At 52.7% G+C, this 23568-nt stretch overlaps 2 protein-coding genes across 3 annotated transcripts in view; both read right to left on the reverse strand.

Moving 5' to 3' along the window:
- Positions 1–219: 219 nt before the first annotated feature.
- Positions 220–3019, reverse strand: SLA2 (Src like adaptor 2). Its single transcript, XM_074920433.1, has 8 exons — positions 2954–3019; positions 2320–2474; positions 2095–2214; positions 1868–1954; positions 1505–1608; positions 752–901; positions 466–592; positions 220–364 (listed from the first exon to the last, which is right to left on the reverse strand). The coding sequence occupies exons 2-8, from the start codon at positions 2379–2381 to the stop codon at positions 220–222; spliced, it is 795 nt and encodes a 264-aa protein (XP_074776534.1). The 5' UTR covers positions 2382–2474; positions 2954–3019.
- Positions 3020–6138: 3119 nt separating this feature from the next.
- Positions 6139–23568, reverse strand: part of NDRG3 (NDRG family member 3) — a 62968-nt gene continuing 45538 nt past the window's right edge. The window contains exons 4-17 of one of the 2 annotated variants that reach the window (XM_074920495.1): positions 19878–19983; positions 19073–19193; positions 18484–18546; positions 18124–18184; positions 16335–16421; positions 15714–15770; positions 14429–14532; positions 13968–14033; positions 12289–12340; positions 10843–10890; positions 10161–10196; positions 10022–10073; positions 8187–8225; positions 6139–7681 (exon numbers count right to left, since the gene is read on the reverse strand). In XM_074920495.1, the coding sequence (XP_074776596.1) occupies positions 7503–7681; positions 8187–8225; positions 10022–10073; positions 10161–10196; positions 10843–10890; positions 12289–12340; positions 13968–14033; positions 14429–14532; positions 15714–15770; positions 16335–16421; positions 18124–18184; positions 18484–18546; positions 19073–19193; positions 19878–19983 (1071 nt within the window). In that variant the 3' untranslated portion in view covers positions 6139–7502. The remainder of the gene's footprint in view (positions 7682–8186; positions 8226–10021; positions 10074–10160; positions 10197–10842; positions 10891–12288; positions 12341–13967; positions 14034–14428; positions 14533–15713; positions 15771–16334; positions 16422–18123; positions 18185–18483; positions 18547–19072; positions 19194–19877; positions 19984–23568) is intronic. The other variant, XM_074920496.1, reaches the window with a different exon arrangement.

Here is a 23568-nt window from a genome sequence, read left to right on the forward strand (position 1 = left end):
CCAGCCTCTGCTTCTCCTCTCGCGGGCGCGGGGTGAGGCTCCGGCTGCTCCGACATCCCCTCCCAAAGCTCCAGGCTGCCTCTTCCTCGGGCACTGGTGCCAGCCCCGTGCCCAGGCCGGCAGCCCCCCGGCACCAACAGGCCGTCGGAGCTGAAACCAGGCCAGCGCTGACCCGAGGGCCTGGTCTGCCCCCGGGCTGTGGCCAAGGGTCCCCTGCCCTCAGCTGGTCTTCGGCCCCTTCTTGGGGTGGCCCTGCTCAGGGGTGGCCTCTGTCAGCAGGAGGTAGGAGCTGACAGCTTCCCGCAGGCCCAGGCTGATGGGAGAGTCCTCTGCTGCGGCTGTGGCCTCCGAGAGCAGGAGGGAACTGTGCCGGGGGGAAGGGTGGTCAGGGGGGCAGCCCCCAACCCCTCCAGTGTCTGTGAGGGGCAGGGAGGGCAGTCCTGGACCCTTCCCCCCTGTCACTACCTGTCGATCTTGTCCCAGTTGAGTGATGGCTTATTCAGGACAACGGGCAGGGCAGGGCCTGGGGCCCCCTTTCCCCCTTGTGTGGAGCAGGGCTCCCTGAGGAGGCAGCACAGCCCCTCGCCCAGGTCTGGGCAGGGGGGAGGCAGCATTGGCGGGGTCCCCCCACCTGCACCCCAGCCCTAGGGGCACCTGGGCCGGCGTGGGCCTGGCTGCCGCCCTTCCCCCCTCGCTCCCCCCAGGGTGCAGGGCCTCTCCCACCAAGCCTGGGGGGCCGGCGTGGCATTACCAGAGTAGTGGTCCACCAGGGCGTGCAGGCTGGGGAAGGTGAGGCGGGGGGAGATGTAGAGCCAGCCGTTCTCCAGGCGGTGGATGCGGTAGTGAGTCACGGAGTCCCAGGAGCCGCGCTCGCTGCGCCGCACCGACAGCGAGTAGCAGCCTGCCGGGGCGAGGGGCACGCGGCCAGGCTGCTGTGGGAACCCCCGCTGCCACCAGCCCCCCCCTAGGCTCTCCCACACTGGGGTGGGCAGCAGCACCCCCCCACCATGGGGCATCCTTGTGCCAGCCCCTGAGCCCTTTCAAAGGGGGGTGCTGGGGGAGGGCAGGGACAGGGGCAGTCCTGGGGTAGGTGCCGACTGTGTCCCTCAGCAGCAGCAGCAGCTGCTGCGGCTCGTTCCCACATCTCCACTCGCAGGGGCTGTGCAGGGACGGCCCCCCCACAGCCCCCTCTGTACCCTGGGACCCTGCCAGTGCATCAGCTGCATGCGCAGGGGCACCCAGCAGGGTCCCTGGGTACCTCGTTGTGAGGGGCCCCTTTTCACTTCTCTGCTTAACCCAAAGCTGCAGGAAGCCTGCTGGTGGTTTTTTTGAGGCCCTGAGGCAGAGGCTCAGCACAAAGCAGGAGCAGCAGCATCAGGAAACTGCCACATGGGGCAGGCAGTTGCCACCAGGTGTGAGCGATGGAGCATCAGCCCCGCTGGGCCCCACGCGCCCTTGCCAGCCCCGTGGGCACAGCTGGGAGGGGGCACGGGAGGGCTCTCACCTCGCCTGGTCTGGCTCTCCCGTATCAGGAAGGACCCGCTGCGGTTGCCTGGCCCGAGCAGCAGCTCCTCTGCCTTCTGCCTGCTGACGCCCTCGTAGAGCCACCTGTGCAGGCAGCAGGCACCAGCAGAGCCTCACACGGCTGCGCAGGGACCCCAACACCCCAGGGCGTGTTCTGCCCCAGCCAGAGCTGAGGGGGCAGCTTGGGGTGCAGCAGGGCGGGTCCGGGGGCTGCCCTGGCACAGCAGGGTCCCTCCCTGAGCCCGGGGAGGGAAACAGGGCACAGTGTCCCAGCATGGGGGCTGGGCTGGGGCTGTGTGCACTGGGGCCACTCTGGGACAGACGATCTGATTTCAGCATTTACCTGTGCCTGACCTTGGCCACACAGCTGCTGGGGACGTGGCACTCCTTGCCAGACACCTCGGATGCCACCAGCCACCACTCCCCGTCCCTGCGGGGAAGGGGGATGAGCCACCCTGAGAGGCTGAGGCTGCTCGGCACGGGGAGGGGGCCCCCAGGACGGGTGTCACCACCACACAACTCTGTGGGCTGCACCCTGGTGGGGAGCCCCTGCTTGGTGCAGGGACTTACTCAGAGAGGATGCGGAGCTGCTCCCCCATCCGCAGGACAGCGGCCGCCCCTGGGCCGGAGGGGAAGTCGCAGAGGGCCAGGGCACCGCTGGGGGCTGCGGGGAAGGTGAGGGGCTCAGAACTGCCCTGGCAGCACCCGGCCCCACCTGGGGGGAGAGGACAGTGCACACCAGGCATGCTGACCCAGCTGGCAGCTGCCAGGCCCTTACCTGCCTGCGGGGGCTGCGTGGTGCCAGCAGCCACCGGTGGGGCACTGAGCGGCTTCTTGCGGCTGGGCAGGCTCCCCATCGCCCGGGGTCAGCGCATGCCCCAGCCCTGGGCCTCGGCTGCTGCCGTGGGGAGGGCAGGAGAGGGGTCGGGGCCCCTGCAGAGCCGCGAGCCCTGTGATGGCCGGATGCGGATGGGCCGGGTGGGGATGGGACGCCAGCACGGCGGCTCCCGAGAAAGGCCGAGGTGAGGAGCTGGGCTGGGGCTGGCGGGCGGCTCCCCTGGCAGCCCTTCAAGGAAACCACCTCCCCTGCCTTGGAGGGTGTCTGGGACCTGTGACCTCAGCTGGGGTGAGCTGGGGGGCCCTCCCGGGGTGGGGCAGCCTCAGCCCCGTGGTGGGCAGCACCCTCTGAGTGCTGCCGTCCTGCCCCAGCCCAGTGTACCCTGGTGGGGGGGGCACCCTGTGCCAACCCCAGTCCCCATGGGGAGCGCTGGGCTGTGGGGACACCCCTCCACGTGTTTTGGTTCCTCAGCCGTGGAGAGGTGCAGCCAAAGCTGTGTGTGACCCAGAGGTGCCCTGGGCTGAGCCTCCCCCTGCCCCCCCCCCCCGCTGCTACACTGAGCAGGGGCAACACCCCCCCTCCCCCCCTTACCTGACCCTCTCTGGTCTCCTCATGATGCAGGAGCCATCAGGGCTGGACTCTGCCCCGTGGGGAGATGGTGGGTCCTCAGGGCACCCAGGTGGCAGAGGGTCCCCCGGCACAGTGCTGGGTACCCCACGCCCTTGCAAGGCCCCTTTAGTCCGGCCTCACCCTGCTGCTCTGGGGCCGGGTATTTTCTGGTGCTGGAGCCAGGGCTGCTCCTGGCAGCGCTGCCGGCGCGGGCTGGGAGGCGCCGGGGCTGCTGCTGCTGTTTCCTGTGACGTGCGGGTGTACCCGAGCGGGGTGCTGCTCTTTCATTCAGCCGACAGGTCGCTCACCTGTGCCCTGCAGGGGCGCTCGGAATGGGGCGCAAGGGCTAAAAAAAAAATTAAAATCCCTGAGGGCACTCAAGGCACGATGGTCACCACCCGGGATCTGGGGTGAGAGGGAGGGACGGGCCCACGGGCATGGGTGCGGTGCTGCCACCAGGCCTTGGCGGGTGAGGCTGGCCCCAGCCGGGGTGACCCACGGTGGGGCTCCGAGGGTCCCTCCTTGGTTCAGCAGCTCCTGCGCTGCTCACCAGGGCCACGCGCTGCCCTTGGGCCGCAGCCCGGCGCTGGTCGTGGTGCCCTGGGTGGGATCCCACCCGCGCTGTGTGGGAGCAGCCCCAGCTCCACCTCTGTGCCAGCCGCATCCTCAGCCCCAGCCAGCAGTAGCCACCAGCACCCCCCACCCCCCACGGGGCAAGTCCTTGGTTGGGCTTTGCTGTTGGCATCGCCACTGCACCCCCCTGCTGTGGGTGCTCCCCCCTCCCCGCTTCCTGCTGTGACCCTGCCACAGGGCTCCGGCTCAACATCCTGCTGCTATTTCTGTGATGCTCTTTAAACCTTCTGGTCAGTCACAAACCACTGCGGCGGTGTGCGATGCGCACGGAAAGGGGCTTGTACGTAAGCAGGCGGCTGCTGGGGCCCTACTTGGCTGTTGGGGTTCAGGCCGCCCCCCCCCCCGAGACCACCAGACCCTGCTGGTGTGCAAGGGGATGATTATGTTTGGGAACAGAGTCATTCACTCCTGGAACTGGTGGTGAAGCCCCACTGGGTCCCCAGGGACGGTGTGGACAACCTTGGGGTGCCACAACCTGTCCCAGCTGCAGCTCAGCTCCCCCAAGCCCAGCACCTTCTTGGTTTAGTGCTGGTGAAAAAAAAGGGTCCCTCTCCTAAGCCAGGCAGTGGGGCTGAGCAAAGGGGCTTTATCTCACCCCAGGGATGGGAATGCAGCACCCAAGGCTGCCACACCTGAAACTCCCATGGGCTTTTCTGGCCCCAGGCTGCATCCAGGAGCCTTCAGCAGAGCTGAGCTCAGTGAGACTCAGCCCCTGCTGCTGAGGAAAAGGGAGCACACTTTTACTAGTGCAAAGATTCAGGATCTTGGGCTGGGAATGCTGCTGAATGAGCTCATTCCAAGATTTTGAGCAATTAGGAATTCAGTCCTAAGGGTGTGGGAGAGCTGGAAAGCACCAGCTCCATCTGCCTGCCCACCCCTGGCTGAGCCCCCTCCCCAGGCATCCCCCCCTCCAGCCGGAAGAACAGGGTCCAGGATGGTATTTTACAGGGGCTTACAAAGCGCAGTGCTGCCCCTCCTGGTGTGGACACACACACCCGTGCACCCCCAGCCCCCACAGGCAGCCAGCAGGACCAGTGTGCTGCAGGATCCCAGGCCATGCCAAGCTCAAGCTCTACTCCCGGATTTGCTTGGCATAGCTCAAGTCACCCAAATAAACATTCTGTCCTTTATTAAACTCATTTCTCAACTCATATTTAGCTTTGATTTTTAGATTTTTACCAGGAAAAGCACTTATGTAAAAACAAGTTTACATTTTCCAGTTATCCATGGGGTAATAAAATACCTGACAACCCTCACTACAAATCTCGCCTTGCTTATGCCCATGAACCACCATGGCAACAAATCTCTCCTCTTAACCACCCCCCGTCCAAATTGCTAAAATTTCATCTATTCACTCTCCTGGGTTCCTTGTCCACAGGCAGCCTCTAGCTCTGAGCTCCCTTGCTCTACGTCATCATAAACAGTACTCGGTGAGCTCGCACCAACCCCTGCTGGGGTATTATTTCCTCTAACTCATTTCACTGTCATTTTAATATTGTGTTTGCCTTTCCTTTGGTCTGTTGCTGTATTTTCATAAGGGAACTCAAGGAAGAATAATTTCTCAGTGTAGTTAGATGGCATTAAACCACAGTGGTGTGTGTACATCTACTCTTCTCTTGCATATGTCTGCTTTGCATCCAGCACTTGCATGTACCAGCAATGAACTTCATGGGGTAGCTGGTAGCCCGGTCTCTCTTCTACAGACTCAGACTTACCATTCATCACTCACTACTCACTCATTAATACAACTGGCCAATTTCTCCCATTTCTCACCTTCTGTTCAGTTTGTGATTCATGAAAACACTTTGTCTCACTTCCTGCAGCGACCTCCCCCAGAGTCTTCAGAAAGTCGAAGCAGGAGGCTGCAGGAGCCCACCCAGGGGCATGACAGCAAGACTGGGACTAATATGTGACCAGCAGTTTAACGCCTCTTCAGTCCCAGGCAGCTCTCGGTGCGAGTGAAGATGACAGACACCGGAAACTTGAGAGCAAAGCCTGTATCTGAGAAGCAGAAGATGGGGAAGCAGTTGTGTTAAGGACTGGCTGCTGCGTCGCTCCGCTTGCCCTTGGGCCCAGGCAGGGGGCAGAGGCGTGGGCAGCCCTCCCACTGCCTCCCAAACGCCCTCTGCCTCCTCCACCCACCACAGCCGCCTCGCGCAGGCTCTACAGTGAGCTTGGTGTCACATCTGTGAGGCATGCTGGTGGGGAGCACTGCTCACGGGGAAGGCAGCTCCGAGCCCTCACCTCTGTCTGGAGGCAGCTCTTGGCAACGTGCCTGTTCAGCAGCAACCCTGTCATTTAGTCTCCACTGTCAGAGCAGGAAGTTTCTTCATTCTGGCAGCACCCGCCCTGCAGCCCCTTCAGACAGCCCTTCCAGGGGCCATGGGGCCACCCAACACACTGCCACCTCTCGCACCAGCTGGCCTCTGCCAGCTTCCACAGGAGAGGGTTTGCCTCTCGCAGTAGGAGGCACCAAAACCGACAAAACCAGCCTGGGTGTTGCATCATGCCAAGAGAAACACGAGCACGCAGGGTAACAATGAACCTCAGTTATAGCTTTATTTAATAACTGGTACAAAGTGCCCCTCAGGCGGAGTCTCCCAGTCCCATTCCCTACCTGAAATGGAGCAGAACATGAGTGTGACCCTCAGAGGAGCTGGCTCCCAGCGAGTCAGGGCTGCTCAACAGTTAAGAAAGGATGTTTTGCTCATCTATCAAGACCTGTAGTAGCCGGACCACTCATCCCTTTTCTCCCATTAGCAGCTAGACCCTGGCATGCAGCAGGCATTTGCCTCCTGCCTTCTGTGACCCAGCCAGATGTAAAAAGGCAGCAGAACTGCGAATTCCACAGACAGTGAACAGTACCTGCACAGAGGCATTCACTGCTCACACTTGGGACCTGACTCACATGACGTGCACGTGCTGGCCACCATTTACTTTCACTGGTGTTTCCTGAGCCTCACTTAATACCCTGTGCAGACACCCTGCCTGGGGCGGGCAGCAGTGGGAGGCAGAGCTGGCAGTGCAGGAGATTCCTGGGTCTCCACCTGGCAAGGGCATTGCTGCCTGTTTTACAACCTACTTGATGTGAAAGATCCACCTGTGCCAGGGTAGAACAGTGACTAGGTGTAACTGCATCTGGCCCTTCTCCAGGAGAGGCAGAAGGTCAGCAGAGGCGGGCTGGAAGCCAGGGCTGCTGCAGTTTAATCCCTTGTACTTGGTTAATAGTGCACCTTGGTTAGTTAAATTTACTTGTTAATTGCTTTGCCCTTTCAGGAGGCTCAGGTATGAAATCACTCTGCTCCTTCTTAACACACATACAGAGATGAGACCAAGACAGTATTTCTCTTTGTCTTCCCCATGGCTGCCTGGCATGCCAAGAGAACACAAAGACCTTCTGGTGGGTTCTGTGCTCCAACACAGATCTGCCAGAGTCCTGCCCGCTCCAGCGCCTGGAGCTTCACATCATCACGGCCTTGCTTTCCCACGTCCCACAGATGCCATACCAACTGCACCACAAGGGTCCTTTAGCAGAAGCACAACTAGAAAGCAATTCTAAACCTCACAAAGCCACAGAAATTATATTTAAATGAACAGGGGAGACAACGGCTGTCATCTGGATTGATATACAGCACAGACAGGAGATGGTATCAGCATGTACAGTAACATGACTTACTAAGACTGCGGAATGTTAACGAGTTTAAAGAGGCTCTGATGCCAAGGGCATACAGAAAGGACCAAAGTAATGCCAAGTACAGACTACCAAGGAGGTGGCAGCTCAGATGGGCATGCACAAGTTAGAGAGAACAGTTAATGCCATGTTGGATGAAATGCTAGATTCTGAGTGGGTTCAGTGCGGGCGAGTGGAGTTTTCTGAATCCAGAAGAGGGGCTCCTGCCTAACAGGATACTTCCATGGTTTGAGGTGCATCCTGGAGGTCAATTCCTTCTGGGGTTCCAGCACTTCCTTCACCATAGTTGCTAGTATGAGACCGGCTGCGGCCGCTCTCGCCAGAGCCCACGCTAGAGGAGGAGTGAGTACGGGAGCGCATCAGCCTGGTCATACTAGCTGCTGGCACTGCAAGAGAGAACAAGTGTGGGACTTAGGAAAGGAAGAAGTTCCTAGAGCAAGTACCACAGTCACTCAGGTATGTGTCACTGGGTAAGCACAAAAAGAGCTATACCCTCAGGAAGAAAACTCACTCTTCACTGCCAAAATTAAGTCTTTGCACGTCTAAAGCACAATGTTTAAGGCCCAATTTCAAAAGGTCCAAGGTGAGCAAATGCCAGAAGAGTAACTGATCATTTGCAAGTGCAGTCATGGTAAGCGCCTGTGCAAACCAAGGCAGCTGTTGTACAGAGGACCTTTTGAAAGTCAGTCTCATCAGTCTAGAAAACCACAGAGCTGAAGTCATGCAACAATCAACAAAATACAAACGAAAGGTGAAAAACCATAGCATACACATTGTACAATGGATCAGCCCAGCTCGCAGCAGGACATGCCGAGACAGAGCAATGCACCCGAAGAACCATTCAACTCCGTACACAGACTTGGGCCGAGGCAGATGCACAATTGAAGGTACCTGACTCAGTGCTTAGGTGGCTGAGCTGCACATAAGGGACTGGAAACAACATCAGACACGGAAAGGGATGAATACAGGAAAGAGCCAATTAGTTGTGGTGTGTGACTGGCAGCTGCACTGCTCCTGGGATCCCCAGCCATTTTCCCTTCCACTCCCAGCTCACACACTGCGCTGAAAGCTCCCAATGTTTGTGAAAACAGGTGCTAATGAGCATCTCAGGGAGATACCAGGCTGACTCAAAAATCCATCAGGGCCAGATCTCTTCAATGCCTTTAGCTGAAAATTGCACCGTATCTGGCGACCCTACCTCCCCCCTGCACACACCACAGCTGCTCAACGGAGATGCCATTTTCCTGTGGCAGGGAAACTGGGATATACTCTGTAACTCCAGATACAGAACAGAAATTTGTCTTTCCTTGAGTTGATAGCATCAGATTTCCGCTACAAGCCTCCTGCAAGCCACATGCAGAAGGCACAAGAATAGCTGTTGAGTAACTGGCTTGTGCATGTCTAGAAATGGCAAGCTACTGATCTGTTTCTCTCTTGTTCTCCCCAAGACAGGAGCCCTTGCGGCTGAGCTCAGCAGTGCCAACACAGTCTTGCCCACCAAAAATGGGAAAACCATTCTGGGACTAGCTACTAATTCTGGAAGTAGAAAATTACCCCTTTTCCTCCCCAGTACTGCAAATCCTATTTGCAAGAGACTTCACCCCCAAAGTGCTGCTGAAAGTCCTTGCTCTGATGACAACACTTGCTGACTTTACTAACACCAGGAACACAAGAGATGTGAATGTTGAAATGGCTCTCAGGCTGTGAGGTCGAGCCTTCTCACATGGCACCCTCCTCTGGGGGACCAGGATTTTCTGGCCAGCCTTGGAGAACACAATTGTCCTACTACGTTCATGTCAACTACACACAGCTCTAAGGAAAAGGACAGCTTCTTCTAAGCCCTGACACCCATGAGTTGGCAAAGAACTTCTGGCCATGTGGAGAGCATTGGGAGTGTCACAGCTGGCAGAGTGGCCATGCTCAGTCATTAATCAGCCACATGAACCAACCCCTCCCATAATTCCAGCTTTTGAAGGTTCATCATCCACAGAAGGGGACTCCTAGCCCTGGCCCCTGACAGGCAACAGAGCTGTGCCAAGGTGTTTGCAATGGAGACAGAGTTGCTTTACTGCCCTGAGAAGCCCTCCTCCCGAAGTTCCCCCAGTCTCTGAAGTACCAAGGGTGAGGAGCTGAACAGCTGTCAGCCTGACACACTCAGGACACAATGTCTCTGTCTCTAAGCACAAGGAGGAAGCCATAGGGCAGGGCACTGGATCAAAGCACAGCTGAGCTCCCTGCGTGTCTGAGAAGTTACCCAGCTCTCTGGGTTTCATTCTGAGATATCACTTTTCCCTGGTGAGAGTCTGAAATAAATATGTATGTCTGAAGAGAAAAGAAAGAGCTCTCATGCACCAATCACAATTGGTGAGGCTGTGCTGCTAACTCCTATCCCCCTGGAGAAGGTGTACACAAAACATTTCAGAAGATTTACTGTTCTCAGGAGCACGCTTTTCTGGACTGGCACAAAGATGGACTTACAAGGTTTTACCAACACCAGCAACCAAAAGGGGTCACCACTCCAGCTGCAGTACAGGTTAAACACATGTCAGGGAACAACATGGGTCTGCTAAGGCTTGTTAGCACACCAGCTGGTTTACAGCGTGGATGGATCTCCTGGCAACCACACTAACTCATGGGTGGGGACACAGATGCCAAATGGACCAGAAAGGCTGAATTCCCCTCACAACAACCCTGCTCCAAACGACAAAATGATGTTTGCCACTTACTGTAGCCCATTCCCTGCACAAAGTACTTGAAGGCTTCAGTCAGCTTGCCGGGCTGTGGAAACAAAGTTCAGCTTAGTGGGAGCAGAGCAAGGGGCTCTGCCCAACCCAAATGCCATGGGAGAGCTGAGGCATTTCTCACCTGAACCACCTGGGGCAGGCCCCCGCAGTCGGCCATCTGCAACAGGAAATAAGAGGGAGGTTGAACCGTCCTTCCCACCCAGGAGGACCCCAGAACCAGGCCAGCACTGCCCGCCCCTCCGGCAGCACGGGCACACTTCAGCCCCTCGCCTCTAGAGCTGAAGCAGGCCTGGAGATATGTCTTCCAGGGGCCTGTTGCTGAAGGAACCCAGCACCTTGGAGGCTGCATTACCAAGTGATCTCAGGCCACTGAGAGGCTCTAGAAGCCCAGGAGTAACCCCCCACCATCCCAGCTCCTCCTGCCACTGTTCCCAAACCTGGCACTTCACATGTCTGGCACGCTGCAGAGCCACACAACGGGAAGGACAGGTATAAAGCTAGAAAAAGTGATCTTGTTGCTGGCAGAGAGCAGGGAGGAGGCAGGGCACGTCTGCTAACTTTCAGCAGGTCTTCCTTGCCAGTTGAAGATAACAGAGAAGTGGCAATGACACATCGATTCAGGGACCCCCTGACAAACTCTTCTCTCCCAAGTCTGGCTCCACGCAGCAGAGAACACAGACCTGAGTAACTGTCCACAAATTTCTTAAAGCTAAATGTATGGAAGGCAAAAAGCTAAGTGGAACTGGCCTCAGCAAAAAATAATGTCTTTGTGCAGGCTGGAATGATTCTGGAGTGTCACTCACCTTCAGAAGGGTAGTTTTGGTTGGGTCAAGACGTGAATTGCATTCAACCTAAAACAAAAGGAGGAAAGTGGGACATGATATCACACTGAAAACATGAACAGTCAGACGTAAAATGTGGGGCAGCTGCACCAGAGGCAGTGGCTGTCTTAGGCAATGAGAGCTTCTCTGGGGCCAAGAAGGACTAAACAAGAAAGCAGAGAGTGCGTAGGAAGAGAACAATGAATGAAGGATGGGGGGACGACCGGCAGGTGTTCCCATCTGAGGGGACCTTGTGGTGACAGAATGTCTCTGTTCCAAGATGCGGCCATGACTTCAAGGGAAGTCATCCCCTGGTTTTAGGGATGCACCATGAAACCTTAGAGCACCTTCTGGGCTCTGACAGCAAGACTGGGAGGGAAGGAGATCACTCAATCCCCAGGCCAGACAAGGAGGCCAAAGCCACCTCTCCTCTGCAAGGATGCTGCAAAAAGGAAATAGGTGGGTGCCCTATAGGAAAAGCAACACCAGCAGGGGAGATTACTATAAGCTGGGAACCTGGGCAGCCAGATAGGCAAGCCAAGACCCGCAAGACCCTGTCCCATCTCCCAGCTGTGGATAGGGAGCAATGAGAATCCTCAGGGATAGTATCTAGCAAAGTTGAAACTTGCAGAATGTCTCAGACTTCCAGACCAGACTGATGAAAAGACAACAGGCCATCACCAGAAAAAGCACTGCAGCAGTTCTCCAGGCACAGCTTCTGGGTCCAAGCTACTGCTTTAGGAGACTCCTACACTCTTCCAGGTTTCTTAAGACAACTGCTTCTGTTCATAAACCCCTGGTCTACCCACAGCCGCTGGCTGAAGGGGAGGAGCAACATCCACAACCACACCACACTGTGTCGTGGCCCACTTAGAACTGTGCTGGGCGGGAAGTGGGTTATAGGTGTCTGCAGAGAACAACAGGAAGGAGATGGTTCTAAGTGTTGACTCCCCTGTGATGCAGTGCTTTTGCAGAGCTCTGTGTGACTCCCCTCCACGGGAACTGGAGTCACACTGCTTATTTTTAAACCCCAGGCAGCCTCAGTACAAGTGCAAGAGAACAGAAAATCATGACTTGAACTGAACTCCAGGGCAGCAGCCTGGGCGAGTCTGGGGAAAGACCCAAGTTCCTGAAAGGGGTCCTCTGCATCACCTGTCGAGCAACATGCTGGGGCACAAGGACTCTTATTCAGATCCTGCCATCCTCACCTCAGAGCAGCCCTGAAGGGCCGTTAAGTCTCCCAGCCCTTGGCTCTCCTATTAGTGGCTGACAGGTCTCAATAGCTGGGGGACTAGAAAAGAGCTTGGGGCAAAGAGCCACTTTCTGTGCCCAGTTCTGGGCAAGGTTAAAGAACTGCTGGGTGAGGCAGGTTTGCTAAGTGATTTGTGGGGCTAATGTCATGAGAAAAAGGAGTTCAGGTATACGTACCACTGCTTCCACGGCAGGTGAGTTGTCACCAACCACTAGCAAGGCAGGGCACCTGGTCAAAACCCGAAACAGAGATGTTACTCACAGTGTATCTAATGGATTTCTGAGCAGGTTGAGCTCTGTGAACCAACAGCCTCATGAAATAATGCTCAGCAAAATCCTACCTGTCACCACACCCCAGCATTTTGTTGCACCAAAACATCCTCCAGGGCTTGCACATGCACCCACATTGTCCCCACCACACACACCAACTGCCACTACTGTTGCACACATGTCAAAAGACATGCCTATGGCTGGGAGAAACACCACCCCAGGCTGCAAAAGGGAGCACGCTCTCTGAAATGAGCATCTGCTACAAATTTAAGAATAACCACATCCAACAGAGTTTTATGCATCTGAGACTGGCTACTGCTCAGTACTGTATTTTGGTTTGGATTTTAGAAAGAAACACAAAAGATGTTGGGGAATATATTAAAAAATGTCATGAGATAAAAGCCTTTGTTGGCAAATCTGTGCATTCATATCCATTTTTATAGGTATTGTAATTCTAGAAGAATAATTAGCATTCAACATGTAAAACAAACATGGGAGGTCACTGACCAAATGGCTGTGAATGTACACTATTCATTTACAGATCAAGATAAGAAAGGGGTGGCTAGCAGCCCCACTTTTAGGTCTTGAGTAGGTGACAAAAATTAGACTAGAGAGGCTGTGAGCCACAGACCTCAGAGCCAGTGGAGTACCACCTCTAAGGAGACAGAGGATCTACCTGCAAGTGTGCTGGCACAGAGATCCATACTTCCACAAGATATATTTTAAGGGTCTGCAGATCCCTGTCAGTCACTTGAACGGACTGACAGTGTTCTGTGCCTTACAGCTGCCTGCATGACAGAGAGCAGCATGACTGGCTTTGCTTGGAGACCAGGCAAGGAAATCCACACCTTTTAGGTCAGCCAGGATCTAGAGAGTTTGGCTGCAGAAGCCTAAAGCATTCCTGGGACTGGCAGGAGCAGAATTCTACACAGTTTCCAAGGAGCAAAGAGCAGAGCCCATGCAGCAGCCTCTAGCCCAGCCCAGGCATCCTGCCTCAGCACTGCAATTCGCAGTCCTCCTGGGCACTACACGTTGGAGATAATTTGCCCCTTTTACTTTTTCACTTGGAATCTGAAAATTTACTTCTACTTCCCTTGTGCTGATTACCACTGGTTCTCCAGGGTCTGTCCCTTCTCAGCTGTATCCTGTACGGACTATCCCCTCCCAGATTTTTTTTGTGTCAGTCACTGCCAAGGTGGGGAACCACCACTGCATTCAAAACCCACTGCTGTCTCTGGGAGAACTGTGCAGGTGACTTTCTTCAGCAAGGTGGGGGAAAGCAGTTAGTGACAACAAACAAAAACCCGCTTCCATAAATTTTCATGCAAAACAACCAAACTAAACAGCTCAGCAAGTACAGTGACTGCTGGGTGGATGCACTTAGTCCTCTGACCCTGCCTTCTGGAGAATCTGTGTGTTCTCAATGGAAGGGCTTCTAGCCCCCTCTGCCCCATTCCAGCTGACAGCACTGCACCACAATCTGGGACTGTCTTGAACTGCTTTCTCAGCTTGGGCTTGCTGAGAAGCAGCTTTTCTGCTGAAGGGACTGCACAGTAACTGAGACTGGCTGATTCACAGCAACTTACTTGAGTGTTTTTGCAGTATTTTCATTGATGCCAAGAACTGGTCTCTCAATTTCCAGGTCTCTACGACTGGAAGACAAAACAGAACAATTCTCCATCAAATCAGCAGGGTAAACTCATTATTGTGGAGCATACAAACTCCAACCAGGAGTGCTGGCTCCAGCACCCAGGCAACAGGTTACAACTCCCTGTGTCATGCCATGAGCAGGAGCCCCAGCAGTCACTGCTATAAGGCAGGATCGCTGCTCTCAGGGCAAGCCTGCTGTGTGCCTAGAGAGATCATCTACTGAGGTGTGAACGGGTCATCCAAGCATGAGGGCTGAGCTGGCTCAGGATAATGGCTGAAGTCTAGGCTTAGGACAAAGGTTCATATGACGTAATAGCCAGTAGAGGCTATATGGCAGCGAATCTACCAAGGAGGAAAACTATGGGAGCAATCTAGCAGACAAAAAGGTATCCTGTACCTATTGTATGAGGTGAGGAAGAGCTGAAGGTTATCTTGGTTAATGTCCTGTGCGATATGAAGCCTGTATGTTTGGATCAAATCTAGATTTGCCTGCAGTTCCTCCTGTACAAAAGCAGAAAAATTGAAAGACAGGGAAGTTCATTTTTTCACAAGCAAAGAAATGATACTCATAAACATACTGAAGCGTTAAACTGTCTCCATACACATCGTTCCCTTGTGAACAAAAACACAGAGAGCAGCGACTCCCGATGGCATTAGTGCCTCGGCTACATGGAGTGTTTCTGTGACGTGACTGTTAATGTGCCATCCTTTGGTAGTGTGACTACACCCTCACAAATGGCAGTGCACATGCTGCAGCAGGAGTACAAAGGTATCTTGAGATGGGATAAGTTAGCTCCCAAGCCTCAGAAATGCTTACACAGATACAAACCACCCTGCTTTAGGGAAGTCTTCTGCTTATCCTTCATATTAAAGAAGCAAAGCTTTATGGGTAAGTCCCCAAGACTGGGACCAAAGGAAACTTTAATCCTAACACCCAGTTCTATGAAGAAACTGCGTTCCAATGAGAGCTAGAGAGAGACAGAGAGAAAAGGGAAAGCAAGGACGCACTACATATAATGAAGGGGCCTGAAAGCGGGGAGAGAACAGCACGTGCTCGAAGCAGGAGGAAGCTACGTGACCCCTCCCAGTGCTGATGTGTGCTGTTGCAGGAGGGCTTCAGGTCAGGGACTGATCTGCTGCATGGCATATGCAGTGTGCATGAGGCATGGGCCCTTTCAGCTGCCCAGTAAGCTTGCTGGTTGGGAGCCAGCAAATCTCAGACAGAAGGCATTGCTGTATCCAAAGTTTTCAGGAGGGGTTGGTTTGCATGTGCTGAAACTGAAGGGGATGATGAAGAGCAGAATGCAGCAGTTCAACATCTGGAGACATGCAATATCCCACTGCCAACTCCCAGCTGATCTCTACCCACAGCCCAAATGCTTCCATGCTGGCTGCCACTTGCTTCTGCAGACAGTTCCCTGGACACCACAAAGACAGGAGTTCCAGCACTAGTGTGTGGGACACTACTTCCTTAACATGTCTGGAGACAGTATGGACAAGCGTGAGGATGGGCATGGTCCCTGCAGTATGCAAAGCCCTGATGAGAGCCTGCCACACAGAGAAGATAGTGCTGTCTGTGGCAACCATTATTTGATGGATCAGAGCTATTTCAGGGAGGGTAACAGCAGTTATAGCTCCATATACACTTGCATGGGCAACGTTAATACCTGCTGGGTACTTACATGACCAAAATGATGCGCTAAGACAATATCCACTATGTTGGTTGTCCAGCCTGAAAACTGAAGAGTGACCATGAATGAGGAGGAGGGAGAGTAACTGGAAAACACAGTTTCATTACAAATTTCAAAGCAGCTCTTCAGAGTAAAAAAAAAAAAACCAAACAAAGAAACTATTCAAGCAATATAAGAAACAAACACCTGAAGCTTGGGATGGGCATGCACGGCTCCAGAGAAGCCTGTGCACACCCAACACACCTGAAACTTGGAACCCTGAGTAACAGCAAGTGGCCAGAATAACAGAATAATTAAAAGATCCATTCAACCTCAGCGAAATGAAGCCTGCAAGCATGGGTACCAAATCAGGGGAAAAATGAGTGTTCAACATCCACTCATCTTCAAGCAGTTTACCAAGATTTCTCAATTACATATGATCACACCCACCCTTGGTCCTATGGTGGAGGCTGTACTACACCCAGACTGAGAACACAGTAAGGACAGAAATGAGACTGTGCAGTTTTTGCCATAAAGTGACAAATTCCCATACTGTGTCCTTTTTATTCTTACTCTACACACTGTTCATTAAGCACTGTGGAGAGGAGATGTGCAGGGGAAGGAGAATCTCACCTTGGATGCTGCCCAGTCAATCCAGCCCTTTGCACATGGATCAACATTAATAAGAACAAGTCCCTCCACCAGGTCTGGGTGGCTGAGCTGTAGGGGGAGAGCACAGGCATACTCAGAAGGATGATTCAGCCCACACATTGGTCACAGAATCATCAAGTTTGGAAACGACCTTGAAGATTGTCTAGTCCAACCATTACTACCACTGACTGTTAAAGGGCAGGCACAGCAGCTGGGAAGCTTCTTGCAACACGAATAGACAGTAAAATGAAGACTAAATGGGGAGCTCCTTCTGTGCTGGGCAGCCAGTGGCCTTTTCACAGCCTGGCCCAAAGCTGGCTCCTAGCCAGACCTTGTTCAGTTGTCGGCACTGAGGGCTTGACTGCTCACGCAGCACCTCAGCCTGGGCAGACCTCAGCAATGTCTCCTGGTGCCCCACGCATCTGGTGCAGCCACAGCTCCTGCCCAGGCTCTCATGTACTACAGAGCTGTGAGCAGCGACTCTGCTCCAGTCTGGCACCTCCAGGAAGGACCGGGACAAACTCCTGTGCCTGGACAGCACCTCCTTCCACTCCTCAAGGAAGAGGGGAAACGGCAAGATTTGGCAAATGACACAGGAGTTGGTGCTGAGGCCCCACAAACACCTGCAGCCTGAGCAGAGGCCTGGGACGTCCCAGCCTCAGGGACCCCCAGCTCAGGAAAGGGCAGCCCACACTGCCCCCCCACACAGACACCCCTTCCCCTGCCCCAGCCTGGCACCACCACCACCACCACCCTGCAGTTTACCTTGGGGGGTGTGTGTGGGGAGCACAGGTACAGAATACTTTGAGAACTGCTTGCAAACACAAACCCAGCAATCTGACAATCAAACACAACTTTGATCTCTAGGTTTGCTCCAAGGCTGAAATTTTACTCCAGCTCTTCTGCTCCATTGTACAGATTAGCACGTTACGCAGGAGGAAACAACTGTTCCCAGCAGGAAACTGTCTGCAATCCAGGTAGCATGGCAAGGGCTTTCTGGGTCTTCACTGAGCTGAGGACAAAGGCTTATTTGTGCGATCTTCTCTTTAGCAAGACTGCAAACTATGCAAGGCAAGGAGCAGAGCAATCACCAGTGCCTCGCACCGCCCCAGGCTCAACCCTGACTGGAGGAAAGGGAACTTTCTGTAGGAGGGGCAACTGCACAGTGAAGTGGCTTTGAAGCAATACCGGCCTAAACCGTCAGCAACTCTGCACTGAACAACATGAAGCAAACTTTTCTGAGAATGTCAGGTTTTTGGGGGGTTTTAACACTATCTCCGAAAGACTCAGGCAAATTTCTGGGCTGCTAAACTTTGTCCACTGATTTCACATGCTTATAAACGCTCCAATAGAGAGAAATGTAGAAGTACATACCAAAATTAAGCTAGTACTCTCTTGTCAAACCACAGAGTGCAAAATCTACTTCCTTCCAGTGAAAAAGCACATTCTTCATCAGTACTGGTTCACCACACATCACCAAATCAATTATTTGGTGTCACAAACACTGGATACAGCATATGGTAATGCAGCCAGTCTTTGTGAAGACGAGGCTGGATATTCCTAGCAACCAGGATGGGCACGTCTGGCATAGCTTCAGAGTAACCTTGGCTGCTCCAATTTAACCATCCAGATGTGAAGTAGCTCTCACAAGGCTCCCTGTAGGCCTACTGTAATTACTGGCTGCTACTCTGCCCTTGCCCCACAAATGGTCTGTTTGATCAGTGGAAGACCACAGCTCGTGTAAGTCCCAAGGAAATGAAGAGATACTTACTGCACACCTGCTGAGGACATAAGCACCAGCTCCCAGTCCAATCCCAATGAAGCTTTTCAGGCTGAAACACAGGGATTTCACAATCAGCAAGGCTAACTTAAGCTCACAGTCAAAGCATCGCTAGAGGCAAAGCCTTTCCCTTCTCTGCATCTGTCCACTTATGGTTCATTTACAAAACGTTCCAACAATGACACAGCAGCCATAAATGACACAGAACCAGACAGTGCTACACAGGATAGGAGATGCTCAGGCCTCTTGGAACAACTTGGTGAACAAATCAGATGTTGCAAGCAGAGACAGGGGTAGGTGCTGGAACGACTGTATCCAGCTGGCTCACCCCATTTCCTTTCAGAGACTTACTTCAGGTGCGTCAGAACAGCGGGCAGCATTTCAGCCAGTTCATCCATACTGGGATACTGGTACCTGAAAACCAAGAGACTGAAATCAAATCACCTCCAAATACAGCTCAACAGAGGTTACCTTCCAGTTCTACCCAAGCCAGGAGAGACAAGGAATATCTGACAGGCATGTGCATAGGTGAATATTTTGCAATGATACTGTATATTGCAGCCAACTGCATGGATCTCATCCCTCAGAGCAAGACTAACACCAAGCTGTGGGTTTTTGGGCAGTCAGACTTCTGTGGGAGGATGGACAGATGAAGCAAGGAATGCCAGCTAGACTGCAGTGTGCTGGGCTTATGCTCAAGTCAGAAAACTGGAACCAGCACTCACCACTAGTGAGGGCTTTACCCACGCATCAGTAATAACAGAGTTCCCTCAATGCTCCCTAGGAAGCCTCCTCATCTTCCCATTTCCTCTGCTCATAAAAGCTGCCGCCCACTACACTCAGCCTGGCAGTCCCAGCTGGCTTAAACTGGGTATCACCCCAGTCCAGACTGCAGTCCAGACCACATCTGGAACAACAAGGGTCTCTGCAGAGCTCTTACCCAGATGGGAATGGGGGGGCTCCTTCCTGCTGGCCTGGTGCATCCACATGGCACACAGCAAAATGCTGAGTGATCTCCTGCATGTCTTCGAAGTTAAAGAACGTGTTAAAACACGATTTGTCTACAACAACAACAACAAAAAAGAAATGAGACATTTCCTTAAGTTTTATTGCGATCCACCCTCCAAACACCACGGCACACACCTGCATGAGCCCAACCTCCCTGCTGAGTCTGAGGGGTGGTGGGTGCTGGGTGACACACGCTGCTGTGCCTCACTGACTGCAACGCCGCAGCCAGTCCACGACGGGAGGGCAGGCAGACAAGTGACACGCCAGCATGCGTGCCCAGGAAAACAGGGCTTGCAGCACTTTGGTACTCACAGTACATACTGAGGAGCACCTGTGTGAACATTAACAGTACATGTTGGGTGGGAAGACATATGGAAAGAGCAACTGAGCCCGCTAGAAACACTACACTACTTCTGCAGCCTTGCAGAGGGAATCTGCTCACCTGCCCAGCATCCAGGGAACAGATGCCTTGTGGCAGCTTTATCACACAGTGCAAGAAGTCAGCTAGAAAGCACTCTAGTGTGGTGGGTGGACCTATTTGCACCCTGGCACTACCTTTCAAGGGCTGCTGGAACAGACAGGGTGTGCCACATGCTCTCTCTCCTGCAGACCTTTATCTTTTTACCCTGGAATGGCCTGTCTCATCTCAGTTCCAGGCCAGTCCTACTGGTCCCCACACCAAAAGCAAATACCATGAACAACTACTTTTTCAGGGTCCTGGGAATACAAGGGCTTACGGTTGAGGCCAATGTCATGGTATGTGAGGATGACAGGTCTGCTCCCCTTGGGTGTGCCCCGCATGGTGACATGGACCACTCCAAAAGCTGTCTCAATGTCATGTTCCTGCAGAGAGAGAAGAAGGAGCCTCAGTGTTACATGCACTGCCTGCACTCCAGGGAACCCTAACCGAGGGAGGGCAGCAAGGGCCTCATCCACACTTGAACATCGCTCTCCTATCCACAGCTGGTGGCTCAGTACAGCTCTTGCAGCCCTGTCAAATCTCTCTCCTCAACCACTGCCAAAAGCACGTTGCTTCTGTACAGGTGTGTGAAGAGTTTGGGACTGTGTCTTCCTGTGACCAAGATCTCATTACATTGGCCTTTAGTGATGCTGCTGCAGGGCAGCAGAAGCTGGGTGTCATGTGTCCATCTGTCTCTAGGGGTTCGTAGCATCATGAATGCAGCTCCACGCCCACAGCCAAGCCCTCGCTCCCCAGCTGGGATCCTTCTCCCTCTGAGAGGGGTGGCTGAGCACTCTGCTTTAACCGAACGCTTTTTCTTCCCTGCTACCAGCTTTGCTAACGTGACAGTAAAACACCCTCAGACTCTTCCAGCAGCTGTCACAGATAGAGGAGGTTATGCTGGTTTCCAGCTAGGTATCAGGTGGAGCAGTTTCATGACCTGTTTCACAGATGATTTGCCAACAAATCTATGTGCCTTTTCCCAAGCAAAATATTGAGGGCTTTTTGCACTGTGCTTTGCATAAGAGAACAAGAGAACCACAAGGCCTCTGGGTACTGCTCCAATACTTGTCCAGTGCAGAAACAGAAACCACAACCTCACGATGACAAACACAGAAGTGCCCATGAAGTTGTCTGAGCTTAACTAAAACAGCTGCAAACACATTTAGACAAACGCTGATCTGGGATAACTATGCACTTTGGAAAAGCTGTGGAGATGGCAGTAAGGCTGGGTACACAATGTCATCTATAAGTCCTTTTTGTTATCTACAGAAATCAAGGGAGAGACATGCTCTGACTTACAGACACTGTAAAAAGCACCAATTATTTTCCTGATATTAAAATATCTGCTTAGGGAATAGCCTCATGGTTCAGCCTGAAGACAGGACATTACAACCTCAAAAACATTTTTTTCTAGTTTACCTGAAGTATGTAATATTTTTTTTTAACCAACATTTCCAATAATCTGAAAGTGATAAAACCAAATACAGGACAGGTGAGAGTAGCTGGCTTGCAGCACATCAGAAATTCACCTTGGCCCTCCTTTATGGGCACCCCAAGGGCTGGCTGTGAGCCAGACTGGTTTAGTTCTTGCAGTGAGAGATCCTCCTCCCCACACCCGTACTTCTTTTTGGGGTTCTCCAAAGGCTCTCCCCTTCCCCCAGAAGAGTAGCAAAAGGAGCAAGCTGTCACAGGCAAATCATACAAGGTAGCCTGAGGCCTTCTCTAATTTGGCTTTCAAGGATAAAAACACACCTCTGACAGCCCTCGTCCTCAGAAAGGGGCTGGGTTTTACTTGCACGCAGCTGTTGCACTGTGCACGTGGAGAAGCTGGGGTACCTACACAGCAGCAGTGACCTGCCTGCACTAGAGGCAGCAAGAGAATAAGGCAGTGAGGTTGTCCAGCCTGATGCTCATCTGGCTCCCTTTTCCTTAGGAGGGGCCTGGGGGCCAAGGTAGGAAATGACTAGTCCATGTGTGCAAAGCGACTCTGCGTCCACGCAGCAGGACTGCCTGCCCGTACAGCCAGGGTGCACAAGGAAGCCCGGGACATAGCCTCCATCTCCTGAACCTCCAGAAAACCACCAGGCTCTGCCCCTTGCCCATCTTCTTGGCTCTCTGGGCTGTTCTGCTAAACTGGGCAAAGTGCTGTTTTGTCCTCCAGAGGGACATGTTGTGCAGCCATAGCAGTGGCTCTCACTTCAGTGTTCTCCAGGTTTGCAGGTGATAACGAGTCCTTTAACAAAAGTGGCAACTTTTGGATGATGCCAAGGGTGGCCACTGGCAGTGCAGGTGGCTGAAACCAGCAAAGTGCAGCACACTCACGGAAGAGCCCAGTGAGTGCCAAAGCAGCCGGAACTTGCAACCCCTGGCTGTAATTCCCTGTGCATCTGAGCTAATGAAATGGTTCACTGCCATTAAAAGCAGGTGCCTCTGCCAGCTTTGGCAGCTATTGGTCTCTTCCATAAACAGCTTTAACTCACTGACCTGGCAAGAAACTACCCAGCTGCCTTTTTTTTTTTTTTCTTTTTAATCTTACTTTATTAGATTTCTGCCAGGTCAGTGAGTTAAGAGACTCACAGAGAGGTCTCGCAAATGCTGATTCTGGCTCAGAGCCTGAGGGGAGTGCATGGGGTTGTACAAGAAATACCCCTGCCCTGAGCACAAGGCCAGTTAAACTGACTCATGTCTCATGCACATCTGGAGAACTAGGAGGGGTTTATAAGCATCAGCAAAAGGTCAACTATCACACAGAAGCACAAAACCCAAACTAAGCCAACAGTGAGAAAAGCACAGAATTTAACAACAGAGCTGGGGATATTTTTCAAAGTCAGCAATAGTGTCTTTACTGGAATTGCATTCAGACCTACTGCTAAGGTCACACATGCTTCCAATAGGCAGAGTACTGGACAGGGTACTAGAAACAGAAACACCCACCTCTCTTCAGAGCCTCTGTTCAAGCACCTCAATGTCTTTGAATATGATACTACAACACCCTGCATTTTTGTTTTCTGAAGTTGAGCTTGGGTCTTAGCTCTCTAGTATGGAAGAAAAAGAGTTTCCCTGAGCTAAAAATCTTTCCCTCTTTCCTATCTTTCCCTCCTACTTACTTTGACTTTGCAGATTGTGTAAACTGCGATTTGGGGAAATGAGTCTGTCAAGAAGAGGTTTTTCACAGCACCAGCCTAATTTCAAGAGTACTCACCTCACTACTCCTTCAATCATATTAGAGATTCAAATAGAGGGAACATCCACTGAAGATAGAAGCAACTTAAGAAATCCCATCTTTAACAAATCTCAGTGAGCAGCACTTTAAAAAATTTAAGATGCTAAATATGCAAACTTCTTACTCTGCCCTGTACAGTGATAAAGCCTTAGACTAGGAGTGCTTAAGGTTATTTCTTTTTTCTCTTGCCAGTTCCCAGGAAAGGTGTAAATCCTCCTTCTGGGAAACAGCTTCCTTCTTCTGCTTCCTCTGGTTAAAGCCTTTTACTTTTTTAAGGCTTTTTCCAAGCTCTACAAAGCAAGTAGCAATCACTACATGTGAAATAAGGGGCTTCTACATTCCATTCACTTTTTAAGCTACACATTGCAACATCATGCTGATCTCCTTTTCAAGATTACCTGGAGAGATAAGACTTTTGCCCCTAGCTTCCCTACAGGTAATTCTATCTCCATTTTTCCAGTGAACTTTACTTTCTCTGAAACTTTGCCCTGCAGCTTTAGGGCTTTAATCTTAACCTACAATTGCAAAGAACATTTTCAGGCATCACACAATTATAGCACACATGACCTCCCTGTCACCTGCTTTCCTCCAAAGCAGCGCTCGCCCACACACCAAAGCCAAAGGACAAGCATGAGGCAGGTGCTTAATGTAGAGCTTAGGTATCACGCTTAAGATGGCAGTGATGCTCTCTACACTTGTAAGACAAAACTGCTACCTTGAATTGGCCAAAAAAAAAGGTTAT

The sequence above is a fragment of the Athene noctua genome, chromosome 16, assembly GCF_965140245.1.
Source record: "Athene noctua chromosome 16, bAthNoc1.hap1.1, whole genome shotgun sequence".
In the NCBI taxonomy this organism is placed as follows: domain Eukaryota; kingdom Metazoa; phylum Chordata; class Aves; order Strigiformes; family Strigidae; genus Athene; species Athene noctua.

Bases quoted from the DNA above. Each gene is read 5' to 3' on its own strand.
- SLA2 (XM_074920433.1), bottom strand. From the start codon at position 2,381: ATGGGGAGCCTGCCCAGCCGCAAGAAGCCGCTCAGTGCCCCACCGGTG. The intron at 1,609-1,867 runs GTAAATGCTGAA...CTGCCTGCACAG, and splicing joins GTGGCCAAGGTCAGGCACAG to GTGGCTCTACGAGGGCGTCA. The intron at 365-465 runs GTAGTGACAGGG...CCCCCGGCACAG, and splicing joins AACTGGGACAAGATCGACAG to TTCCCTCCTGCTCTCGGAGG.